Source organism: Heteronotia binoei, chromosome 4 (genome assembly GCF_032191835.1).
Source record: "Heteronotia binoei isolate CCM8104 ecotype False Entrance Well chromosome 4, APGP_CSIRO_Hbin_v1, whole genome shotgun sequence".
Classification (NCBI taxonomy): domain Eukaryota; kingdom Metazoa; phylum Chordata; class Lepidosauria; order Squamata; family Gekkonidae; genus Heteronotia; species Heteronotia binoei.
Genome location: NC_083226.1, coordinates 16,606,073 through 16,628,356, shown reverse-complemented (window position 1 = coordinate 16,628,356; position 22,284 = coordinate 16,606,073). Strand labels below are relative to the sequence as shown.

At 47.4% G+C, this 22,284-nt stretch overlaps 3 protein-coding genes across 3 annotated transcripts in view; 1 reads left to right on the top strand and 2 right to left on the bottom strand.

The window, feature by feature from the left end:
- Positions 1 to 601: 601 nt before the first annotated feature.
- Positions 602 to 12,237, bottom strand: LOC132570313 (cystatin-A-like). Its single transcript, XM_060236847.1, has 3 exons — positions 11,876 to 12,237; positions 4,595 to 4,696; positions 602 to 822 (listed from the first exon to the last, which is right to left on the bottom strand). The coding sequence occupies exons 1-3, from the start codon at positions 11,939 to 11,941 to the stop codon at positions 691 to 693; spliced, it is 300 nt and encodes a 99-aa protein (XP_060092830.1). The 5' UTR covers positions 11,942 to 12,237; the 3' UTR covers positions 602 to 690.
- Positions 12,238 to 17,148: 4,911 nt separating this feature from the next.
- Positions 17,149 to 22,284, bottom strand: part of MIX23 (mitochondrial matrix import factor 23) — a 47,849-nt gene continuing 42,713 nt past the window's right edge. The window contains exon 5 of the mRNA XM_060236843.1: positions 17,149 to 17,456. Within this exon, the coding sequence (XP_060092826.1) occupies positions 17,406 to 17,456 (51 nt within the window). The 3' untranslated portion in view covers positions 17,149 to 17,405. The remainder of the gene's footprint in view (positions 17,457 to 22,284) is intronic.
- Positions 19,455 to 21,512, top strand: LOC132569833 (cystatin-B-like). Its single transcript, XM_060236275.1, has 2 exons — positions 19,455 to 19,601; positions 20,964 to 21,512. The coding sequence occupies exons 1-2, from the start codon at positions 19,455 to 19,457 to the stop codon at positions 21,090 to 21,092; spliced, it is 276 nt and encodes a 91-aa protein (XP_060092258.1). The 3' UTR covers positions 21,093 to 21,512.

The window sequence follows — 22,284 nt, the reverse complement described above, 5'->3', positions numbered from 1 at the left end:
AGAAATGTTAAAACCTGACAGTGTGTCCTCTGTGCTGCTTCTGATGTTTGGTAGCTCCAGGGCTTTTTTTAAAAGCAGGAACGCAGTTCTGGCTGGCTTGGTGTCAGGGGTGTGTGGCCTAATATGCAAATGAGTTCTGCTGGGCTTTTCCTACAAAAAAAAGCCCTGTGTGAAACAATGGTGACATCAGGGGTGTGTGGCCTAATGTACAAATGAGTTCCTGCTGGGCTTCTACCAAAAAAGCCCTGGGTAGCTCTAAGAATGACTGGATTCCTAGAATTACCCGCACCACCTCTGGGTCACATAGTGGCACAGAGAATGTTCCAGGCCCTCCACCAGTGTTTCTTTTAAGCTGAGTGAGTGCGAGCTAGCTCAGTTTCTTAGCTCACACATTTTCGTCTTCGCCCAGGAAGGACAGCCCCAGCAGCCAAATCGCTCACGACTTTAATGCCAGTAGCTCACAAAGTAGAATTTTTGCTCCTAAGACTCCGCAGCTCCGAGGGACTATTGCCCCCCCACCCCATTTCCCCACTCACAACTTTTTAAATAACATGCTAAAAGGCGGCCTTCTGCAAGAGAAAAAACAAAACACAAACCAACATTTCCCAAATCTAGTTTTTTTTTAATTTTTAAGCATGTGCTGGCTCTTGGATGTCAGTATATCAAGAAGAGCAGAAGAGGAGAATGTTCCTAGCCGAAGTAGTTCAGCGGATCACTCGCTGTTTTGCCAGTCTGGTAACCGGCCAAGGAGATGTCCCCGTTGTTGCATGGAAGCGACTCAAATACGCGTAGGTGCACGTACTTGCCTTGACCCACGTCAATCTGTATAGAAGAGAATGAATTTGGCATTCGTAATTCGATTCCGCATGGACAGTCCCAGCAGATCAGGATTTAAACACCAAAGCGAGAGAGAGAATCGGCAACCGGAGTAACGGGGGCAACACAAAAGGAAAACATTGATTCTAAGGGGCCTGAATAACCCATGCTAGCCTGATCTCATCAGATCAGAAGCTAAGTAGGGTCAGCCCTGGTTATTTCTTGGATGGGAGACCACCAAAGAGAGTCATTTCATTTCATTTGATTTATATCCCGCCCTACCCCACCAAAGCAGGCTCAGAGCGGCTCACAACATAAAAATTCTAACAATAAAATACAAGAATTAAAATACAATAATAATTTACATAATTAAAACAACTAATATTAATACATCAATCAGTCTCAGTGTGCTATCTTATGGTCTTCCGTCAGAATATTTCAATGTTTCGATGTTTCAATGCCGGTCAGTTATAAGCCAACCGGAAGAGGACTGTCTTACAGGCCCTGCGGAACTGTCCAATGTCCCACAGGGCCCTGACCTCCGGTAACTGGTTCCACCAGGAAGGGGCTGTGATCGAGAAGGCCCTGTCCCTTGTTGACTTCAACCAGGCCTCCTTTGGCCCGGGGATTACAAGCAGATTTCTAGAGCCGGATCGCAGGACTTTCTGGGGGGCATATGGGAAGAGACGGTCCCTAAGGTAGGCAGGGCCTAGGCCATATAGGGCTTTAAAGGTAATAACCAGCACCTTGTACCGAACTCGGTATATTATTAAGTCCAGGATCACTATGCAGAGGCAGGCAATGGCAAACCCATCCCACTTTTGAAAACCTTACAAGGTTGCTGTTAACTAACTGCAACTTGACAGCAAATAACAAAATCTGGCTAAGTGTGTCATCTTTAACCAAAAAAAGCCTGTGAAGTGTTTCCAATTAATCTGACTAGCTTGGATGAGAAACTAAAATTGTAACAAGCCTTCTGTATCCCTGCAAGAGGGGATTCCCTTTCACCATCACAAACTAGATTATATGCATCAACAAACACCTTGCCTGTTTTTTTAAAGTGGAAAGCTTGAAAAATTTCATCAGGAGCAGGAGGCAAAACAAAAAAAAGAGCAACTTATTGATCTTCCTGCTTTTGGGGGTAGGAGTGTGCTCAAAACTATATGTTTGTAGATATGAGGGTAAGATATTAAATCAGACCGTTGAGCCATCAAAGTCACAGGCTTTGTTTGTAGCACGATTTCCTTTGCATATTAGGCACCACCACCCCTGATGTAGCCAATCCTCCAAGAGCTCACAGTAGGCCCTGTAAGCTCTTGGAGGATTGGCTACATCAGGAGAGTGTGGCCTAACATGCAAAGGAGTCCCTGCTGCAAAAAAAGCCCTGAGTATTGTCTACCCAGACTGGCAGCGGCTCTCTAGGATCCCAAGCAGAGCTCTTTCACATTATCTACAACTTGACCCTTAACAGAAGAAGAAGACTGCAGATTTATACCCCGCCCTTCTCCCTGAATCAGAGACTCAGAGCGGCTTACAATCTCCTATATCTTCTCCCCCCACAACAGACACCTTGTGAGGTAGGTGGGGCTGAGAGGGCTCTCACAGCAGCTGCCCTCTCAATAGGGTTGCCAAGTCCAATTCAAGAAATATCTGGGGACTTTGGGGGTGGAGCCAGGAGACATTGGGGCGGAGCCAGGAGCAAGGGTGTGACAAGCATAATTGAACTCCAAAGGGAGTTCTGGCCATCACATTTAAAGGGGCAGCACATCTTTTAGAATGCCTTCCTTCCATAGAAAATAATGAAGTATAGGGGCACCTTCTTTTGGGGCTCATAGAATTGGACCCCCTGGTCCAATCCTTTTGAAACTTGGGGGGTATTTTGGGGAGAGGCACTAGATGCTATACGGAAAATTTGACACCTCTACCTCAAAAAACAGCCTTTCCAGAGCCCCTGACACCCACAGATCAATTCCCCATCATTCCCTATGGGAATCATTCCTGGAGGTGCATAATGGCTGTGGGGGTGGAGCTTCCCCCGCCGGCCAGCTGGCTGGGGTAGGGGGGAAGCCTGTAAAACCAGGGGATCCCCCACTGGGACCTGGGGATTGGGAAGCCTACCTCTCAAGGACAAGCTCTGCCAGAGCTATGGCTGACCCAAGGCCATTCCAGCAGGTGCAAGTGGAGGAGTGGGGAATCAAACCCGGTTCTCCCAGATAAGAGTCTGCACACTTAACCACTACACCAAACAGGAGATGTCAGGGATTGAATCTGGGCCCTTTTGCATGGAAATCAGAGGCCCTGCTGCTGAGCTACAACCTTACTCCCAAGCGCATTTGCACCATTAAAATATATATATTTCATTGGTTCCTGTATCACTTTTCCTGCGGGAGAAAAAAACCATCTTGCTAAAGTGCAGTTTTGAGCAAACAAGCCATGGGAGAACCTAAGACCCAAAGGCCATGTTGTGATCACACAGTGGCCAATCAGCTGCCTCTAGGAAGCCCACACACTGGAGGTGAAAAGGGTAAAACACCTTTGCTTTCTCCCTTCCAACTGACACCTCCTTGGCTGCTTTTTGGTGCTTTTTAAAAGTCGGGAGACCGTTGATTTCCCGTTCTGTTTGACGGTGTTAAGGCGAGAACTTTAATACAGGCGGGGGGGGGTTGTAGCAGGAGCTCCTCTGCATATTAGGCCACACAGCCCTGATGTAGCCCATCCTCCAGGAGCTTAGAGTAGGCCCTGTAAACTCTTGGAGGATTGGCTACATCAGGGGGCATGGCCTAATATGCAAAGGAGCTCCTGTTACAAAAAAAGCCCTGACTACAGGTATCTCTCTCACGCTGTATATTAGGTGGGGGAGGACTGGAATGTTAGATGAGCCAAAGGTCCCCTGCAGCGTAGGCCATTCTTAACACCGCTGTTATCTCTGTTGAAGCTGGGTTCCTACTGCAGCACAGCCCACGCTGCTAGGTTGCTTGGCTCAACTTTCTCCTGGCTCCCACTGGCTCAATGGGAATTTCCCCGCTAAGTTAAAGGTACATTTCCACCTCTGATGTTTGATGCAGTCCTATTTAAAACAAAGTCTCGGAATCAGCAAAAAGCCCTAAGATCAGACTTCTCATCTCAACTTACTGTTCAGATGCACAGCCACGACCAGAAGCAGTCTGACATCGTAACAAAGTTGGGAGTCCAGCGGCACCTTTAAGACCATTCAAGTTTTATTCCGGGTATAAGCTTTCATGTACATTCATACTTCTTCAGGTACCTGAAGTCTCTGAAGAAGGGTGCATGCACATGAGGACTTATACCCATATGAAAACTTAGTTGGACTTAAAAGTGCCACTGGACTAGGGTTGCCAATTCCCCTCCGTTCTCTGGCGGGGGACTTTCGCGACACAATGACATCACTCAGAAGTGATGTCATTGCGCCAGTGATGGCACTCATAGCCACTCTAGGCATTTCCGGGGAAACTCTGTGGTTTTCTCGGACGCTCTAGCCATTTGGGAGGGGAAAACTATGGTACCTATTATACCATAGAGTTTCCCCTCCCAAATGGCTAGAGCATCTGGGAAAACCGTAGAGTTTTCCCAGAAACGCCTAGAGCGGCCACTGCACAATGACGTCACTTCCAGACGGGGCTTAGCAGCTCTAAACTGGACTCAAACTTTGTTCTGCTGCTTCAGACTGACTTAAGTTTTAACCTGAATCTATCCTCAGGAAAGGCAACAAATTAAGCCACATGGAATGGAAGGCAACTGATGAAATGTGTGCACTAACCTTAATAAAGTAGTTCATTCCAGCAACCACCTGACTTCTGTATTCTACAGCATTGAAAACAGGGTAGCTCTGGTTTTCCCTGGCTTCCAACTGAGGTTTCACCTGAAATAAAAAAAAAATTATATTAGAAGACTTTGACAATCATACTGAGTTGGATCCTGTGGCTTCACATGGATCTGTGAGATCCACCGTAGGGTTTCTTAGAAAGAACAGAAGTGTTACAAAACCATAGCCATTGGAAAATATATACAGAGAAGATATGGTGTGGGGTAGTCATTAAGAGTAATAACAATTAACATAGGGCAGTGTGTGTAATATAAGCAGGAGATACTAAGATTGTCCGGCAGCCAGGCGATTTAGATCCCTTAACCTTATGCACCACTAGGTGCCTTCTTTTTAAGGCCAGAGACATTTTAGAGGCTGTTTGCCAGTGCCGGATTAAACCCTGTGGAGGCCCCTAGGCAGTCGAAATCTTGGGGGGCCCCTTGCAAATGATCTCAGTGTCTGAATGCCCGCCCCACCGCCCCTGCTTCAGGCACCTTCTTAAAAGCCCCTTTGACTAAGCTGCGGGGGAGAGGCAGAGAGAGGCAAACTTGGCAACTACGCCAGCAGCAGCCGCTGCACCAGGCAAGTCAGGCAAAGAGCAGCTCAGTTGCTGGCTGCGTGTGCAGGTTGGGAGGGCTGCAAGCAGGGAGGGGGGGGGGTCAGACATTGCAGAATATGACCCAGTGTATGTTACGTGATGCAGCTATGCCCTGGAAGTTTTGGGCAGAGGCAATGTGCTGTGCAAATTACAATCTCAACAGAGTTTGGTGTTCATCAACTGGAAAGACACCAACAAGCCTTTGGCATAACAAGGTACCAGATTTGGCAAATGTACATGCGTTCGGTTGTCCTTGAAAGGGCAGCTGCTGTGAGAGTTCTCACAGGGTGTCTGTTGTGGGTAGGGTTGTCAAGTCCAATTCAAGAAATATCTGGGGACTTTGGGGGTGGAGCCAGGAGCAAGGGTGTGACAAGCATAATTGAACTCCAAGGGAGTTTTAGCCATCACATTTAAAGGGACAGCACACCTTTTTAAATGCCTTCCTTCCATAGGAAATAATGAAGAATAGGGGCACCTCCTTTTGGGGCTCATAGAATGGGACCCCCTGGTCCAATCGTTTTGAAACTTGGGGGGGGGGGTATTTTGGGGAGAGGCACTAGATGCTATACTGAAAATTTGGTGCCTCTACCTCAAAAAACAGCCCCCACAGAGCCCCCGATACCAGCGGATCAATTCCCCATTATTCCCTAGGGGAATCCTTCTCCATAGGGAATAATTGCCCAGTAGACATTTCCCCCCCCCCCCCACTTTCTGATGACCCTAATGTGGGGGGGGGCCTCCAAACCTGGGGATTGGCAACCCTCTCTCTCTCACACACACACTTACTGAGTCGGGTGCTCTCTCTCTTTCACACACACACACACACACACAGAGTTGCTCTGAAACAAAAGCAAAACAAGCGTTGGTGACCCTTCCCATGAAGTACTTCCTGCTCAACTTTAAAGGCACAGAGACACACACATTTTGAAACGGACCTGTTTGCAGGTTTCTATACCTGCCCAAGACCTAGGGTTGCCAATCCCCAGGTGCAGGCAGGGGATCCCCCGGTTTGGAGGCCCTCCCCCCGCTTCAGGGTCGTCAGAAAGCAGTGGGAGGGGAGAGAAATGTCTTCTGAGAACTCTATTATTCCCTATGGAGATTTATTCCCATAGAAAATCATGGAGAATTGATCTGCAGGTATCTGGGGCTCTGGGGGGCTGTTTTTTGGGGTAGAGGCACCAAATCTTCAGTATAGTATCTAGTGCCTCTTCCCAAAATACCCTCCAAGTTTCAAAAAGATTGGACCAGGAGGTCCAATTCTATGAGCCCCAAAAGAAGGTGCCCCTATCCTTCATTATTGCCTATGGAAGGAAGGAATTGAAAAGGTGTGCCGTCCCTTTAAATGTGATGGCCAGAACTCCCTTTGGAGTTCAAGTATGCTTGTCACAGCCTTGATCTTGGCTCCACCCTTAATGTCTCCTGGCTCCACCCCCAAAGTCCCCAGATATTTCTTGAATTGGACTTGGCAACCCTACCAAGACCTAGAGCTGCATGGTGGCTGAGGGGGCGGGGCTTCCCCCATCGGCCAGCTGGCTGGGGGCGGGGAGAAGCCTGTAGAACCTGGGGATCCCCTGCTGGGACCTGGGGATTGGGAAGCCTAGTTGTGGGGGAGGAAGGTAAAGGAGATTATGAGCCGCTCTGAGACTCTGAAATTTGGAGTGGAGGGCAGGATATAAATCCAATATAATAATAATAATAATAATAATAATAATAAGTTTTATTTATATCCCGCCCTCCCCGCCGAAGCAGGCTCAGGGCGGCTAACAAGACATGGTGTGTACCATGATTATAATACAATTGATATGATAAAATACAATTAATAAATACAGTTAAAACAGTTACATAAAATTTTTAAAAACTACAATAAATTAGGGGTGCTACATAATCATTATCATCAAGCCAATTCATTTCTGTGTTTGGGACTTTCCAAAATCTTCCGGCCTTAATAAAAAGTGCCTTGGTGTGTTTGCAAAACCTACTGCCTCCAAGGAAGCTAGACAAAGGGCAGACTCCAGCAATTGCCCCTCCCAGGCAAAGCGTTCCAGTTGCTCAGCTTGCATGGGGGATAGTTACTTGGAAAGAGGGCTGTGTAAGCGTCCAGGTTTGTCTTCCAGGATACCAGCCAGGGGTCATTTCATAGAAAAAAAGGTGCCAGAGCTCATTAGCACAACGCATTTGCATATGCCACATACCCCCTGACATCACCAGAAGGTGAAATAAATTATGCCTTCTCCGAAAACATCAGGGCCCTACAGGATCTACCACAGTTCCGCAGGGCCTGTAGGACCGAACTGTTTAAACTGGCTTTTAATGGTTAAGGGGTTATTATTCCACAGCACGGACAACCTCACCGAACTAATAGAACTGAAGCCAGAAACATCGGAATACTCAGAAGACCAATGTGCATCTTGGACGTTAATGACTGTAAAATGTATTGAAATAATGTTATTGTATTTTCTGGTTTTTTAAAAAAATATTTTATGTTTGTTTTTAATTGTTGTTATCCGCCCTGAGCCCGCCAGGGGAGGGCGGGATATAAATTTGATAAAATAAAAATAAAATATGTCAGCTCGGCATCTACCTTAAAATGCTTCTTGAACTATAATTGTCATAATGACACATCACAACACTCCCATAACGCTTTTAAAATTACTTCCTCCTATGTAGCCACGGTAGCATAAGGAAGATTTCCATCGGTCTGCTTGATGTGTTTTAGTTATCTTCCCATTTTTAACAGGGATAAATATTAGAAGGTTTGTCAGATCTTAGAATTCAACAAAATCCTCACAGAAACATTTTTTTTTTCCCAGGGGGTGGGGTGGGTTAAGAAAGAAAGACCACAATAAGATTTAGAGGTCCTTTAACTCTGCTCCTGTGAGCTCCTGCCCAAAATGAGGACTGGTACCAGCTATTTTGGAGGAAATAAGGAAATTCTGATACAAAAAAACCACTTTAGGACCAAGAGAAGTTGCGTTCCTTCAGTAAGTTAGGCAGCCATTGTCTTCCACTCACATCTCTGGCATAGGAACGTTTCTCAATAAGCTCCCTTGTGAATGTTCAATATGAATGACTAAATTAATTTCATAGTATTATAACGATACGGGCAACCTTTTCCTGACAGGAAATCCCATTGTGTCAAATCGATCATCTGAAAAGGTTGCTCCGTTCTTGTAGCGCGACTTGTTCACACAGAATCTCCCCTCAGCTCTCCCCACTGAATTCAGTCTAGGAGGGGTGGGTGTGGAGAAGACCAGAAAAACCAGCATGGAAGGCCATGCCTTATGTTTGCAGGAACTGAGCGCATTTTGAAGTACTCAGCCCAGGCTTTCATGGGACAGTTCAGACAATCCCTCCTTGAAAGTCCTTACTGAGGACAAGGTAAAAAGGCCATCACCTCAACCTGAGGCAAAGGGACCCCCTGTTACTGACAAGCTTAACCTGGGGCATTGGAAAAGTGTCTTTTAAGCCCTGTGAGTTTTGGGAACTCTCTTTTATGCAACAGTTGACAACCGTGGACCCTTGAAGCTGAGTTAGTGTGAGCTAGCTCAGTTTTATAGCGCCTGGCTCACACATTTTTGTCTTAGCTCAGGAAAAATTCCCTCAAGGCAAACTAATTTATGCAGTAGCTCACAACTTTAACGTCAGGAGCTCATGAAGTTGAATTTTTGCTCACAAGACACCATGGCTTAGAGCAGGGGTGGGGAACGTCAGGCCCAAGGGCCATTTGTGGCCCTCAAGATCACTTGGTCTGGCCTTCAGGGAACCTGAGTGGTGGGCATTGTGAAGGACTGGGGTATGTGGGTGCCTTTAAAGGTCTACTGGGAGCAGCTGCAGTTTCCAAATGAGGGGAGGGAGGGAGGGGTGGCAGGGGTGGGAGCCAACTACCAACAGTTCAATTTGCACTTGATTATTCCAGATGGCGTGGCTTAATATGCTAATATTAGGGGATGTGGTCTAATATGAGTTCCTGCTGGGCTTTTTCTACAAAAAAAGGCCTTGAATCTAGGCATTTGCATAGGGTGGCAGGCCGGGGGGGGGGGGTATGCCAAATTAGGCTTGCCCCACATGACTTCAAATAGAAAAACAATTATTTGCATTAATTTTGCCAGCCTGAATCTTTCTTCCTTGGTGGAGCACTGTTTTTTAAACTGATAATTTTTTATGACTCGCAAATGATGTTATAAATATTTAAATGGCCCTTGGCAGAAAAAAGGTTCCCCACCCCTGGCTTAGAGGGAATATTGGTTGACGCAATTAGGTTCGCCTGCCGTTGCTTGGGAACTATCTGGAGATTTGGGAGTGGAGGGTCTGGAGGGCGGGGTTTGGGAAGGTAAGAGACTTCAGAGGGGTATAATTAGGGTTGCCAGCCTCCAGGTGGGGCCTGGAGATCTCCCACTTTTACAGCGTATCTCTAGCTGGCAGAGATCGGCTCCCCTGGAGAAAATGGCTTGTTTGAAGGGTGGACTCTATGGCATTGTACCCTGCTGAGGCCCCTCCCCCAAACCCCGCCCTCCCTTGGCTGCACCCCCCCCCCAAAGTCTCCAGGTATTTTCCAACAGAGACCTGACAACCCTAGGTATAAATGCCATCAAATCCATCCTCTAAAGCTGCCATTTTCTCCAGGGGCACTGAACTCTGTTGTCTGGAGATTCTCTGTGATTCTGGGAGGTCTCCAGGTGGAACCTGGAGATTGGCAGCCCTAGCATACAATCCATATTTCATTGCAGGGAAATCTGCTCTGCCCTCTTTCCATTAATGCAGAACTTCCTTCTCCGGCCAAAAACTGGGAGGCACCTCAACTTCCACCTCAGGCGTTCCACAGGGAATTGCAAAGCCGGGCACTTTGGCTGGCTGAGCTGAGAAGACAAATATCAGACAAAATTGATTCTCTCTGCCTGTTCTGTCGGCACAGCCTCGGAGCTTAGACTTGTCAACTCCGGCTCCAGAAATTCCAGGAGATTCGGTGCCAGTGCCTGGAGAGGGCAGAGAGAGGGAATTCAGAGGGGATGCGACGCCATAGAGTTTGCCCTCCCCAGCTGTTGTTTCCTCCGAGGACACATTCTTTGTGGCCTGGAAGCTTAGTGTAATTCTGGGAGAACCCCAGGCCCCACCAGGAGGTTGACATCCTATCAAAACCCCATCCATCCCATACAGATTGCAGGCTGTGCACAGAAGGGAGAGGAAGCACATCCTTTCCTTCTGCGCTGGCTTTCAGTTTCACTCTTCCAAACAGAGCTCTTTGCTTTGTTATTGCCATTTTTAGGGAGGGCGTTGGTAGGGAAGGGATACATGTTTTTATGCCTCACCCATTTGAGCCCTCCAGATTGAGATGCCAACCTCCAAGAGGGTAAAGTGACATAAACCCAAAGGTTTCCTCCAACCAAACTTATAACAAAGGATACTTTTACTTAGAATAAAGATAAGGTTCAAATGTTACAATATACCGTAAATAATGTTGGACACTACAAGGACTAAAAACCCACTCCAAAATTCATAAAAGTAGATTCATGCAAAGTCCTTCTGGGGTATGGTCCATGCAGTATCTTCTGAAGGTGACCAGTCTTCTTAGGTACAAATTGAGTTTTACTGCTTCCGCAATGAGGCAGTATTCATATTTCCCCGTTTCACTGTAGCTTTATCGAGCTTCTCTACATAGACTCACAACACTTGGCAAGAACACTTACACTTATGGCTGTCGTTTGGTAGAACTTCATTCCCCCAGAGCTACAGCTCATCTCCAGACTATAGAGATCAGTTCCCCTTGAGCAAATAGATGCTTTGGCAGGTGGATTCTGGGGCATTGTACCTCAGAGGTCCCTGTCCTCTCCAGGCTCCATCTTCAAATCCAACTTGGCAACATTACCCCCCTCCTCTCCCACAGCCAGGGGGATCCGCCAACCCTACCAGTTTGGTGTAGTGGCTAAGTGTGCGGACTCTAATCTGGGAGAACCAGGTTTGATTCCCCACTCCCCCACTTGCAGCTGCTGGGACGGCCTTGGGTCAGCCATAGCCCTGGCAGAGGTTGTCCTTGAAAAGGCAGCTGCTGTGAGAGTCCTCTCAGCCCCACCCACCTCACAGGGTGTCTGTTGGGGGAGAAGATATGGGAGATTGTAAGCCGCTCTGAGTCTGATTCAGGGAGAAGGGCGAGGTATAAATCTGCAATTCTTCTTCTTCTACCTTCTGAGTACCCCATGCGGTTTCCGCAATCCTCAGAGCTGCTTTTCCACATTCACAAGCGGCTCTTGGGCTGGGGGGAGAAGGAAATGGGAACCACTTACTTCCAAATCCACCTTCTGCTGAGGCTACATAACAAGGAGCGATTGTATTTGGCTTGGTTGTCGAGAAACTTTTTGGAATTTTGGAATCTTTAAGATAACCTCTCTGGTTTTCTTCCTTCTTTCTCTTTCTATTTTTTTCCTGCTTTCTTGTATACATATATGGGGAAATCCTCAATTTAAAAAACTGCTGAGGCTACAGAAGCTGCAGCGCAATCTCTCCAGATAGGCACTTCCTGGATGCCAGCTTAAAATGGGAAATAGGTGCCTGTGCTCTCTCCAGAATTCGGCTGTGTTGCAAGACAAAGTAATTACATTCCGTTCTGGCATGCCTATTTTGGGGGTGGGGGGTGTCTCGCTCACCTTGTCCGCCAGCTGTTGAATCTCAGGAGTAGTTGGCTTGCAAGCGGTTAAACCTCCGTGCATCATGGTGAGAACGGAAACTCTCCGAGAGGGCTGGGAAGTCCTTGAGAAGAAGCCTAGTCAGCGGCAGAAATCAGTTTGGAAACTCCTCTGGCCCACGAGGGAGCTATATACGCCCTCACAGGTCATGTGACTTCTGAGTGTCACTCCTCAGGGTAGGGAATTGGAGGGGTGGGGGAGTCCACCTCACAGGTAGCTGCTGGAACACTTAAAAAAAAACAACTATTGCTTTCAAAGAATAATTGTCTCTGTATGAAGATGAAGGGATGGGAGACTACATGTCACGACAGAACTTTTATTCTGTGGTGCTCCCCTCACGAGAGGGTGTGGGTTGCTCCTGATTCACCCCCACCAGCTTCACACGAACGACTTGGCACATGACAGGCTGCTCTTTGGAAGAGGGAAGCAATTCCTCCTGCGCTGCTCAACGCACAACTGGGAGAGGTTCTATCTGGAAGTTCTGCTTTCTCAAACAGAGTTGAGCAACACACCTCCCTCTGCGCAGGCACAGCTGAAAGCCAGTGTGGTGTTTCTGGGCTGGAATCCCCGCTTCCACCTTGGAAGCTGCTGAGTAACCTCGAGCCTGTCACAAACTCTCAGTCTTGCCTCTGTCACAGGGTTTTTATTGTGAGACAAGAGAGGGAGGTAGAACAATGTTCTTAAGACACATGGAATCCCAGCTGTGTGTGTGCGGGGGGGGGGGTGAGGGAGAGAGAACAGGCCTTGCCACTAGGCAAACTAGACAATTGTCTAGGGCAGGAGTGGCCAACAGTAGCTCTCCTGATGTTTTTTTGCCTACAACTCCCATCAGCCCCAGCCAGCATGGCCAATGGCTGGGACTGATGGGAGTTGTAGGCAAAAAACATCTGGAGAACTACCGTTGGCCACCCCTGGCCTAGGGCACCGGCCTTCTGGTGGTGCCAAATAGGGCGCCGCCCATGTGACTCAGTGAAGAGGAAGGAAATGGCAAAACCACCTCTGCTTCTCACTGGCCTTGGAAGCCCCTTGCTGGGGTCTCCACAAGTCGTGAATGGGAGACCACCAAGGAAGACTCTGCAGAGGAAGGAAATAGCAAAACCACCTCTGCTTTTCACTTGCCTTGTAAGCCCCTTGCTGGGGACACCATAAGGCTTGGATGGGAGACCACCAAGGAAGACTCTGCAGAGGAAGGCCATGGCCAACCACCTCTGCTTCTCACTCGCCTTGAAAGCCCCTTGCTGGGGTCACCATAAGTCAGCTGTGACTTGACCGCACTTTAACACACAAATTTTCTGCTTCAGAAGCATTTTGCATGACCCTCTTAACAGGATGAACAACCTAAAATAATACTCTGAAGAAAACTGCCACAAAACCACACGTGATTCAGAAAATGCAGCTTGCCAGAAGCGGAACAGCTTGTCACCTTCCTGTCTGCCAGTGTAAAAGTTGAGGTGTGGCCAGATGTGGAAGTCCTTGGCCCAGCCTCAAAAGGCTCTTGGCCTTTGGCTCACACCCTGGGGTCTACAACAGTCCACACAGTAAATGAGGGCCACTCTAGGACATTTGTTTTGTTAGCATACTTTGAATTAATTATTTAATTTGGTTTGTTTGGGGCATTTTGGGAAGCCCTTTTGAGTTCCTTAGGGTAGAAAAGTAGCATGCAAATGCCTAAATGAACAAACAGGTCAGATTTCTCTTGAAAGTTATTCAGGTAAATTTGCATAGCCCAGGGGTGGCCAAACTGTGGCTTGGGAGCCACATGTGGCTCTTTTACATATATTGTGTTGCTCTTGAAGGCCCCACTATCCTGTCAGCCAAGTTGGAGAAGGCACTTCTCTCTTGAAATCATTTCTCAAAGCAGAGCCAGCCGGCAACTTGAATAATGCATTTAAAGCTGCTTTTTTCTACCTCTACCTCTCCTCCCTTCCTGTTTTGCGGCTCTCAAACATCTGGCATTTATTCTATGTGGCTCTTATGTTAAGCAAGTTTGGCCACCCCTGGCATAACCAACGGCCATCATGAACACAGCCAGATCAAATTCCTTAGAAATTAATAATTAAAATAAAATGGAAGGATCAAATAATTTTCAGTGTTGTTGCCAGGGAGAGAATTCTAGCAGGAGCTCCTCTGCATATTAGGCCACACACCTCTGAAGTAGCCAATCCACCAACCGTTTAAAAGGTTCTTTTTTGTAAGCTCTTGGAGGATTGGCTACATCAGGGGTGTGTGGCCTAATATGCAAAGCAACTCCTGCTAGAATTCCACCCCTGGTTGTTGCCGTCAAGTCATAGCTGACTTATGATGATCCTGTAGGGCAGGAGTGGCCAACAATAGCTCTCCAGATGTTTTTTTTGCCTACAACTCCCATCAGCCCCAGCCATTGGCCATGCTGGCTGGGGTTGATGGGAGTTGTAGGCAAAAGACATCTGGAGCACTACCGTTGGCCACCCCTGCTGTAGGGTTTTCAAGGGGAGAGACATTTCAGGTGGTTTGCCGTCGCTTGCCTTTGCGTTATCACCCTGATATTCCTTCACAATCTCCCAGCCAAACACTTGCCAGGCCCAGCCCTCCTTAGCTTCTGAGATCTGGCCGAATCAGGCTCGCTTGGGTTATCCAGGTCAACACAATCAGACCAGACCCCAGTAAAATCTGCCTATTGAGAGCCAGTTTGCTGTAGTGGTTAAGTGCGCAGGCTCTCATCTGGGAGAACCGGGGTTGATTCCCCACTCCTCCACTCGCAGCTGCTGGAATGGCCTTGGGCCAGCCATTGCTATTACAGAGCTCTCCTTGAAAGGGCAGCTTCTGTCAGAGCTCTCTCAGCCCCACCCACCTCACAGGGTATCTGTTGTGGGGGAGGAAGATAAAGGAGATTGTAAGCCGCTCTGAGACTTTCAGATTCAGAGTGAAGGGTGGGGTATAAATCCAATATCATCTATTTCTGCCCTGAGCCATTGGTTTTCAAATGCCCTATCCTTCCAATAACCCTTTCCACATTGACTCATGTGCTGGGAGTTCCAAGTCAGTGTTGCAGGACATGTGGATGCCAAACTCCAGGCGAGACCTGGGGAGCCCCTGGAATTACAGCTCACCTCCAGACTACAGAGATCTGTCCCATGGAGAATATACTTTGGGAGGGTGGACTCTATGGCATTGTACTTGCACAGCCTCTGTGTGTTTTTAAAGCAAAACTACTTTGGAAGACATGGTGTAGTGGTTAAAAGAGGTGGATTCCGGTATGGAGAACCGCATTTGATTCCCCATTCCCCCACATGCAGTCTGCTGGGTGACCTTGGGCCAGTCACAGTTCTCTCAGAGCTGTTCTCTCAAGAGCAGTTCTCTCAGGGCTCTTTCAGCCTCACCTTCCTCACAAGGTTCCTGCAGTGGGGAGTGGAAGGAAAAGGAGATTGTAAGCTGCTTTGAGACTCCTTAGGGTAGAGAAAAGCAGGGTATAAAAACCAAGTCTTCTTCTTCATTGGCTGGATTCCATTTCAGCCAACAGCCCCCCCCCCCAAAAAAAAATACTACAGTATCTTGGAATAGACAAAGACGGTATGCCGGAATGGTTACCAGGGATTCTAGCCCATTACAGGAAAGAGAATGCAACCTTCTTGCTTGCAGATCTAAACTCTAATTTTTAATAATGGCTTTTTAATCTGTGGCAACACCGCTTTACCATTCTCCCTAGATAATAAAACAAAACAGAAGTAAGTCTTGGCTGTTCCAGTCTAGCTTCATACATCTAATAATATAAAAAGGTCAAGGCAGTCCCCTGTGAAAGCACCAGTCGTTTCTGACTCTGGGGTGACGTCGCATCACAACGATTTCACGGCAGACTTATTATGGGGTGTTTTGCCATTGCCTTCCCCAGTCATCCACACTCCCCCCCCCCCCAGCAAGCTGGGTACTCGTTTTACCCACCTCAGAAGGATGGAAGGCTAAGTCAACCTGGAGCCAGCTACCCGAACCCAACTCCCGCTGGGATCGAACTCAGGTTGTGAGCAAAGCTTGAAGTGCAGTACTGCAGCTTTAGTAGCCACTCTGCACCACAGGACTCTTACAATATATGGGAGACTAACTATGCCACTGCTACGCAACTGCTGGACGGCCACCCATAGAAACCAGGAAGCAAATGCTAGCATTACATTGAAGTCCTAAAGCCAACTCAAGGATGGAACCATAACTCTGGCCATCTTAATCAGGGTTGAGGAACGTCAGTATTTCTTCGTGAAGCAAACCAACGCATTTAAAGTGCCCCCTGCAATCTGGTAGTTCACTGTCTCAGGTGCTCAAGCATCCAATGAAAACATAGCTGCAGCACCTGAAACTCCAAATGTGAACTGGAATTCGTGTCTGTGTCAGGATGGCTCGCTCCCAGACTGTACGTATGGCAATACACGACCTTTCTAGACTGTACCGTGATATGTAAGTCTTCTGCTGTACTAATCTCTTAAGACCGTTATGGATCCTAAAGCCTAGCTATGCTACAACCATATTCGAGCCACGTTCAACCATTATGCATTTCTGCAGGCCAAAACTACGGCAGAAGCAGTCACTTGGCCCAAAGATGGGGATGCGGCTGTTCTCCATCCTTTCTTGCAAGTTTAAAACTCAAGGAATGGAAGAGATCAGCCACTTTGGGTCCCAGAGCTTTTTTTGTAGCAGGAACTCCTTTGCATATTAGGCCACACACCCCTGATGTAGCCAATTCTCCTGAAGCTTACAGTAGGCCCTGGAAGAAGAGCCTTGTAAGCTCTTGGAGGACTGGCTACATCAGGGGTGCGTGGCCTAATATGCAAAGGAGTTCCTGCTACAAAAAAAGCCCTGGTGGTGCCCATGAGCCCCACAGTGTCCACTGACACCTTTTCTGTCACCCTCCACAAGTTGTTAGAAAGTGGGTGGGGCTAAATGGGGCTTTTGCCCAGTGAGGCTTCCGATTGGCTACTGGAGATTTAATTGGCTGTGCAGATCTTTTTAAAAATGTGGCTTTAGCAGCAGCCGCCACCACAACACAAGGATCTTCAGCGTGCGACTTAAGCTAAGTTGCAAGCAATCATTTTGCGGCTGGCTCCGCCTCCAGCGGCAGCCATCTTTTGTGGCTGACTCCGCTTCCAGCGGCAGCCATTTCTGTCAGAATTCCAAAGGTGCCCACAGGCTCCAAACGGATGGAGACTCCTGAGGTAAAAAGTAAGTAAATAAATACCTGAGGGCATGGAACAAAATATGCTGGCATCGTGTTTCTTCTGATTTTTTTTAATAAAGGTTTTTCCCCACACATTCTTGTACAAAATAGCAGTTAGATTATCTTAATTAGCAAAAAGAAAAAAGAAAATATCGATCAATCACTGTGATGAACTCCATGGATCTGGTTGCCGCATGTGTGTGTTTTTTCTTTCTCAAAAGGTCTCTTGTCACTTGTTCTGCATCTCTTCTCCAGTCTGTTTGGCATGATTGAAGTCCACTGTCCAGGGCATCTTCTGAGCCTCTCCTCATTTCATTGACTCTTCGGAGGCTTATAATGAGCTCGGCAGCGTTCATTAAATACCTAGAAGATAAGAGAAGCCATGTTGGATCAGGCCAATGGCCCATCCAGTCCGACACTCTGTGTCACAGAGTGGCCAAAAAACCCCAGCCGCCATCAGGAGGTCCACCAGTGGGGCCAGGACACTAGAAGTCCTCACACTGTTGCCCCCCCACAAGCACCAAGAATACAGAGCATCATTTGCCCCAGACAGAGAGTTCCAACAAAAGAAGAAGACTGCAGATTTATACCCCGCCCTTCTCTCTGAATCAGTCTCAGAGCGGCTTACAATCTCCTTTATCTTCTTCCCCCACAACAGACACCTTGTGAGGTAGGTGGGGCTGAGAGAGCTCTTACAGCAGCTGCCTTTTCAAGTTCAGCTCCTACGAGAGCTACAGCTGACCAAAGGCCATTCCAGCAGGTGCATATGAAGAAGTGGGGATCAAACCCGGTTGTCCCAGATAAGAGTCCGCACACCTAACCACTACACCAAACTGGCTGTGGCTGACAGCCACTGAGGGGCCTCTGCTCCGTATGTTTATCCAATCCCCTCTTGGATATAGGAAACCCAAGATGATATTATTAAGCATTGTTAACCTAAGTCAAAAATTTGCTGGGTGTCTCCCTCTGCAGGCAAACTTAGTAGTGTGGTGGAAGGAAGTGCCATCTGGTCACAGCTGGCTTACAGCGACCTCTAGTGGAGTTTTCGAGGCAAGAGTTGTTCAGAGGTGGTTTCTCATTGCCTGCCTCTGCATCCCGGCCCTGGTATTCCTTGGAGTTCTCCCATCCCAATACTAGCCAGGGCTGACCCTGCTTAGCTTCTGAGATTGACTGGGCTAGCCTGGGCTCTCCAGGTCAGGGCACTCGGTAATATAATATAAAGATCGGTTTGAGTTGATGACATGCTCCAAAGAAATACAGAGGCTGTATCTTTGTGCTCTTCTGAGCTTGAGCAGACTGGTTTTTCTACTCCCTTGCTTTCCTTAACGAACTTAGTTGCTCTCAACATTCCATCCCTTCTGGAGCATATTTAGGCCTCATCAGGCCACTTATTAAGCTTTCCCTCCCCCCATTTAAGAGCCCCGTTGCACAGAGTGTTAAAGCTGCAGTACTGCAGTCGTAAGCTCTGCTCACGACCTGAGTTCGATCCCCGGTGGAAGCTGGGTTTTCAGGTAGCCGGCTCAAGGTTGACTCAGCCTTCCATCCTTCCGAGGTCGGTAAAATGAGTATCCAGCTTGCTGGGTGGAAAGCATAAATGACTGGAGAAGGCCAGGGCAAACCGCCCCATAAAAAGTCTGCCATGAAAACGTCGTGAAAGCAACGTCACCACAGAGTTGAAAATGACTGGTGCTTGCAGAGTTGAAAATGACTGGACCTTTCCCTTTCTCCCCTCCCCATTTTGTTTAATTTACAAAGTCATATTTTTCTGCATACCTGAGAAGTGCCCCACAGTAATCACTGACCTCTCCCTTGCTTGTGTGTGTCATTGGATAGCTCTGGTCATCTGCCCAGTATACAAGGCAGTTTACTATTAGATCTGTTCCCTCCATTTTATTTTGCCACCAGAAGTTGGCTCCCAAAACAACTCCCTACTCTTGGTATGTGGCTTGACCTCTTCTGTTGCTGAATTTTATTCTTGCTGTTTTTTCTTTTATTGCTTATTGTTGGTTTTATTATTTATTGGATAATAAAAAGGGTTTAGTAGGGAGGCTTTTACGACTTGTTTTCTGAAAACTTGAAGCAGTCTGGCCACGTATACCTTCTGTGGGAGAGAATTTCACAGAGTAGGTAGTACTGAGCAAAAGGCCCTGATGTGGGGAGAAAAGCAAAGTATAATGAAGTAAAAAACAGTAAACGTCCACCAAATGGAAGACACCTGCAACAGGGTGGTTCCCCCAAATGACATCAAGGTGAGGTGGGGAGGGATGTGTGTGGGAGAAAGAATTTAAGGCATCAAAAATCAGGATTATAAATTGAGCCAAGAAACCAACAGGTAAGCAGGTTCTAGGTGTTCATAGTTTGATGAGTAAAAGAAACTCCCCCCCCCCGGCCTTTCTGTTTCTACAGGTGAAGGCAGAGGTGGAAGAGAAAGAAGGGAAGACTTTTGAGGTCTTTGATGCAGTGGAATTTAAAACACAGTTGGTTGCTGGAAAAAACTATTTCATAAAGGTACCACCTTTGACCAATTGCTTTTACCCGAGGTCCTGTCATGCACCCTGCTCTTACCATGGGGAATTCTGCGCAGTCAGTCTAGATGAGTACTGCGAAAGTTAGGTTCTCCGGGGGTGGCAACCCTGAAAACCTCTGGACAAAACAATTCTGCTCCGGTGTGATCCACTGGGACTTCCTGGCTGCCACCTAAAGTAATTGAGCTAAGCTGGGCCAGGTTGACTACGTCTGTGAGGACTAGGCCTCAGCCACCCTTTCCCCACTCAGTTTTTATTTTGACAATTCTGAAGTACAGCAGTACTACTTGCCTCCTATGAATCTACACTCAGTTGTCACCAGTGTTCCCTCTAAGCTGAGTTAGTGTGAGCTAGCTCAGAGATTTTTAGCCTCCAGCTCACACATTTTTGTCGTAGCTCAGGACAGATGGCCCCAGGGCACAATACTTTACGCAGTAGCTCACAACTTTAATGCCAGTAGCTCACAACTTTAATACCAGTAGCTCATAAAGTAGAATTTTTGCTCACAGACCTCTGCAGCTTAGAGGGAACATTGGTTGTCACCCCAGGGAGTGTGAGGATCTGATGTCCTCCATAGATCTGATCCTAAAAGGACATCGTGAGGATGCATTACGTGGCCTGAGGTGGTGAATATCTGCCGCTTTCAAAGGAACGCAGGAAAAGGGCTGACAAGGAGGTACCTGCCTTCTCTCCCCAAGCTGTGCCAAAGACGAGGAATAAAGAGCTAGAGAAACTACCCCCCTTGTCAGTTCTGAGGCCTGTAGAGTCCCCTCAGACATGGCCTATGAATGTGTGTGTTGTAGTCGTTGGACTACAGTCTATGAGCCCTAGGCTTGAATTCCTCACTCTGCCATGGACATGTGTGGGGGGACTTTGGGCCGGTCACATTCTCTCAGCCTAGGCTACCTCACAGAGCTTGTTGTGAAGACAAAATGGAGGAAAGGAGAACAATGTGAGCCTCTTTGGGTCCCCATAGGGAGGAAAGAGCAGGATGTAAATAAATGGAGGGAAGCCTCAACATTCTCCACGCTAAAAATGAGAGAAACTTTCCTGAGACCTACACCATTTTAGAATGCCCTTGTTGCCTTCTCCTGCTTCACGCTACGTCAGTTGGTGGTGGAGGAAAGGGCTGTCAATTTGTGGCCAACTTACAGTGACCCTGTAGTGTTTTCAAGGCTAGAGACATTCAGAGGTGGTTTACCATTTCCTGCCTCTGTGTAGCAACCCTGGACTTTGGCCTCCCAACCAAATACTAATCAGAGCCAACCCTGCTTGACCTGACCAGATCAGCATGTGGACTTCCTAGATAGCCCGCAGCTTAAAGATTACTTTTGTTCCATTTCAGGTCCTAATTGGCAATGATAAGTACCTTCACTTAAGAATTTACGAAAGCCTCCCTCATGAAAACAAACCCCCAGCACTCACCAGTTACCAGAGCAACAAAGAAAAGCATGAAGAGCTCTCTTACTTCTAGAAGGCCAACTGGAAGTTTCTTTTCAAGGCAGTGTTTACTTTGCAAAAGCAAAACTCACTGTTCATTCCTCTTACGGCTATGATTTATTCCTGCAATGTACCGATGGTACCGATTCCTGTGGCCTTCAGTAACAATTATATCCACGATAATTATTTTACATTTGATTTGCATTTATTCTCTCTGTGTTATTTGGGGGAGGGGGGCCGTCTGGCACAGCCACCTCAGGGAAAAACATCCTTCACTCTGATTGTTTCTAAGCACTGCTCTCTTTTATATGCTTTTACATAAAAAGCTGCCGTTTTGGCTATATGTGTGTTATGACAAGGAGACTAAATAGCAGTGACAGAGTGTCAAGTTCTGCACAGTGCTCATTAACTCAACCTCTTTGATGTAATTCAAATAAAGCTTTATTTAAATGAACATCGTGTTCAAAGTCAAGACGTTCTTTATTAGAACTGACCCGACAGGGCTGAGCAATACATTTATACCTTACTCCAACTGTTAGTCACATAAGCAAATAGGCACAAAGAAAGCGTGGGAAGAAAATTCAAAAGGTATTCTTAGACAGGTTCCCCCCCCCCCCCACCAGTCCCAGACTGCTTTCAGAGGAACCAAAAATTATTGTCTCTAGCTGTACAGATAACATGACCTTCACAGCTGTGCTGAGGAATGTGTCTTAACCCACAGAGAGGCCTTTCTGTAGCCAGGGTAGAGAGAGTACTTAACGATATTATTCCAAAGACATAATACGCAGGCTTAGTGAAAAAAGCATGATTACACAGAAGCATTTGCTATAAGTAATTCCAGAACTACACAGGGATATTAGATTTAGGTAGCGTTGCCAAGACCCCTGTGGCACCCATGAGTGATGCCATCATGCCAGCAACATTGTGTGCTGGCCACTCTAGGCGTTTCCGGGAAAACCATGGTATTTTGGTACCATAGAGTTTTCCCTCCCAAAATGCTAGAGCAACTGAGACAACCATAGAGTTTTCCCGGAAACGCCTAGAGTGCCCGGTGCAATGACATCACTTGCGGGTGATATCATTGCGACATTGGGGGAGGTTCCCCTGCCGGCTCAGTGTGGGCTGGTGGGTTGGGAACCTCCTGGGTGGGAGAACCCCTGCCCAGCCCAGGGGCTTGGGAGCCCTAGATTTAGGTGATGTATACAACATTGGCAAGAACCAGTTCT

Excerpts from the sequence above, each read along its gene's own strand:
- LOC132570313 (XM_060236847.1), bottom strand. The coding sequence starts at position 11,941 with ATGATGCACGGAGGTTTAACCGCTTGCAAGCCAACTACTCCTGAGATT. Across the intron at positions 4,697-11,875 it reads TTCAACAGCTGGCGGACAAG|GTGAAACCTCAGTTGGAAGC; the intron begins GTGAGCGAGACA and ends TTTTTATTTCAG. Across the intron at positions 823-4,594 it reads GAATGAACTACTTTATTAAG|ATTGACGTGGGTCAAGGCAA; the intron begins GTTAGTGCACAC and ends TCTTCTATACAG.
- LOC132569833 (XM_060236275.1), top strand. The coding sequence starts at position 19,455 with ATGAGTAAAAGAAACTCCCCCCCCCCGGCCTTTCTGTTTCTACAGGTG. Across the intron at positions 19,602-20,963 it reads GAAAAAACTATTTCATAAAG|GTCCTAATTGGCAATGATAA; the intron begins GTACCACCTTTG and ends GTTCCATTTCAG.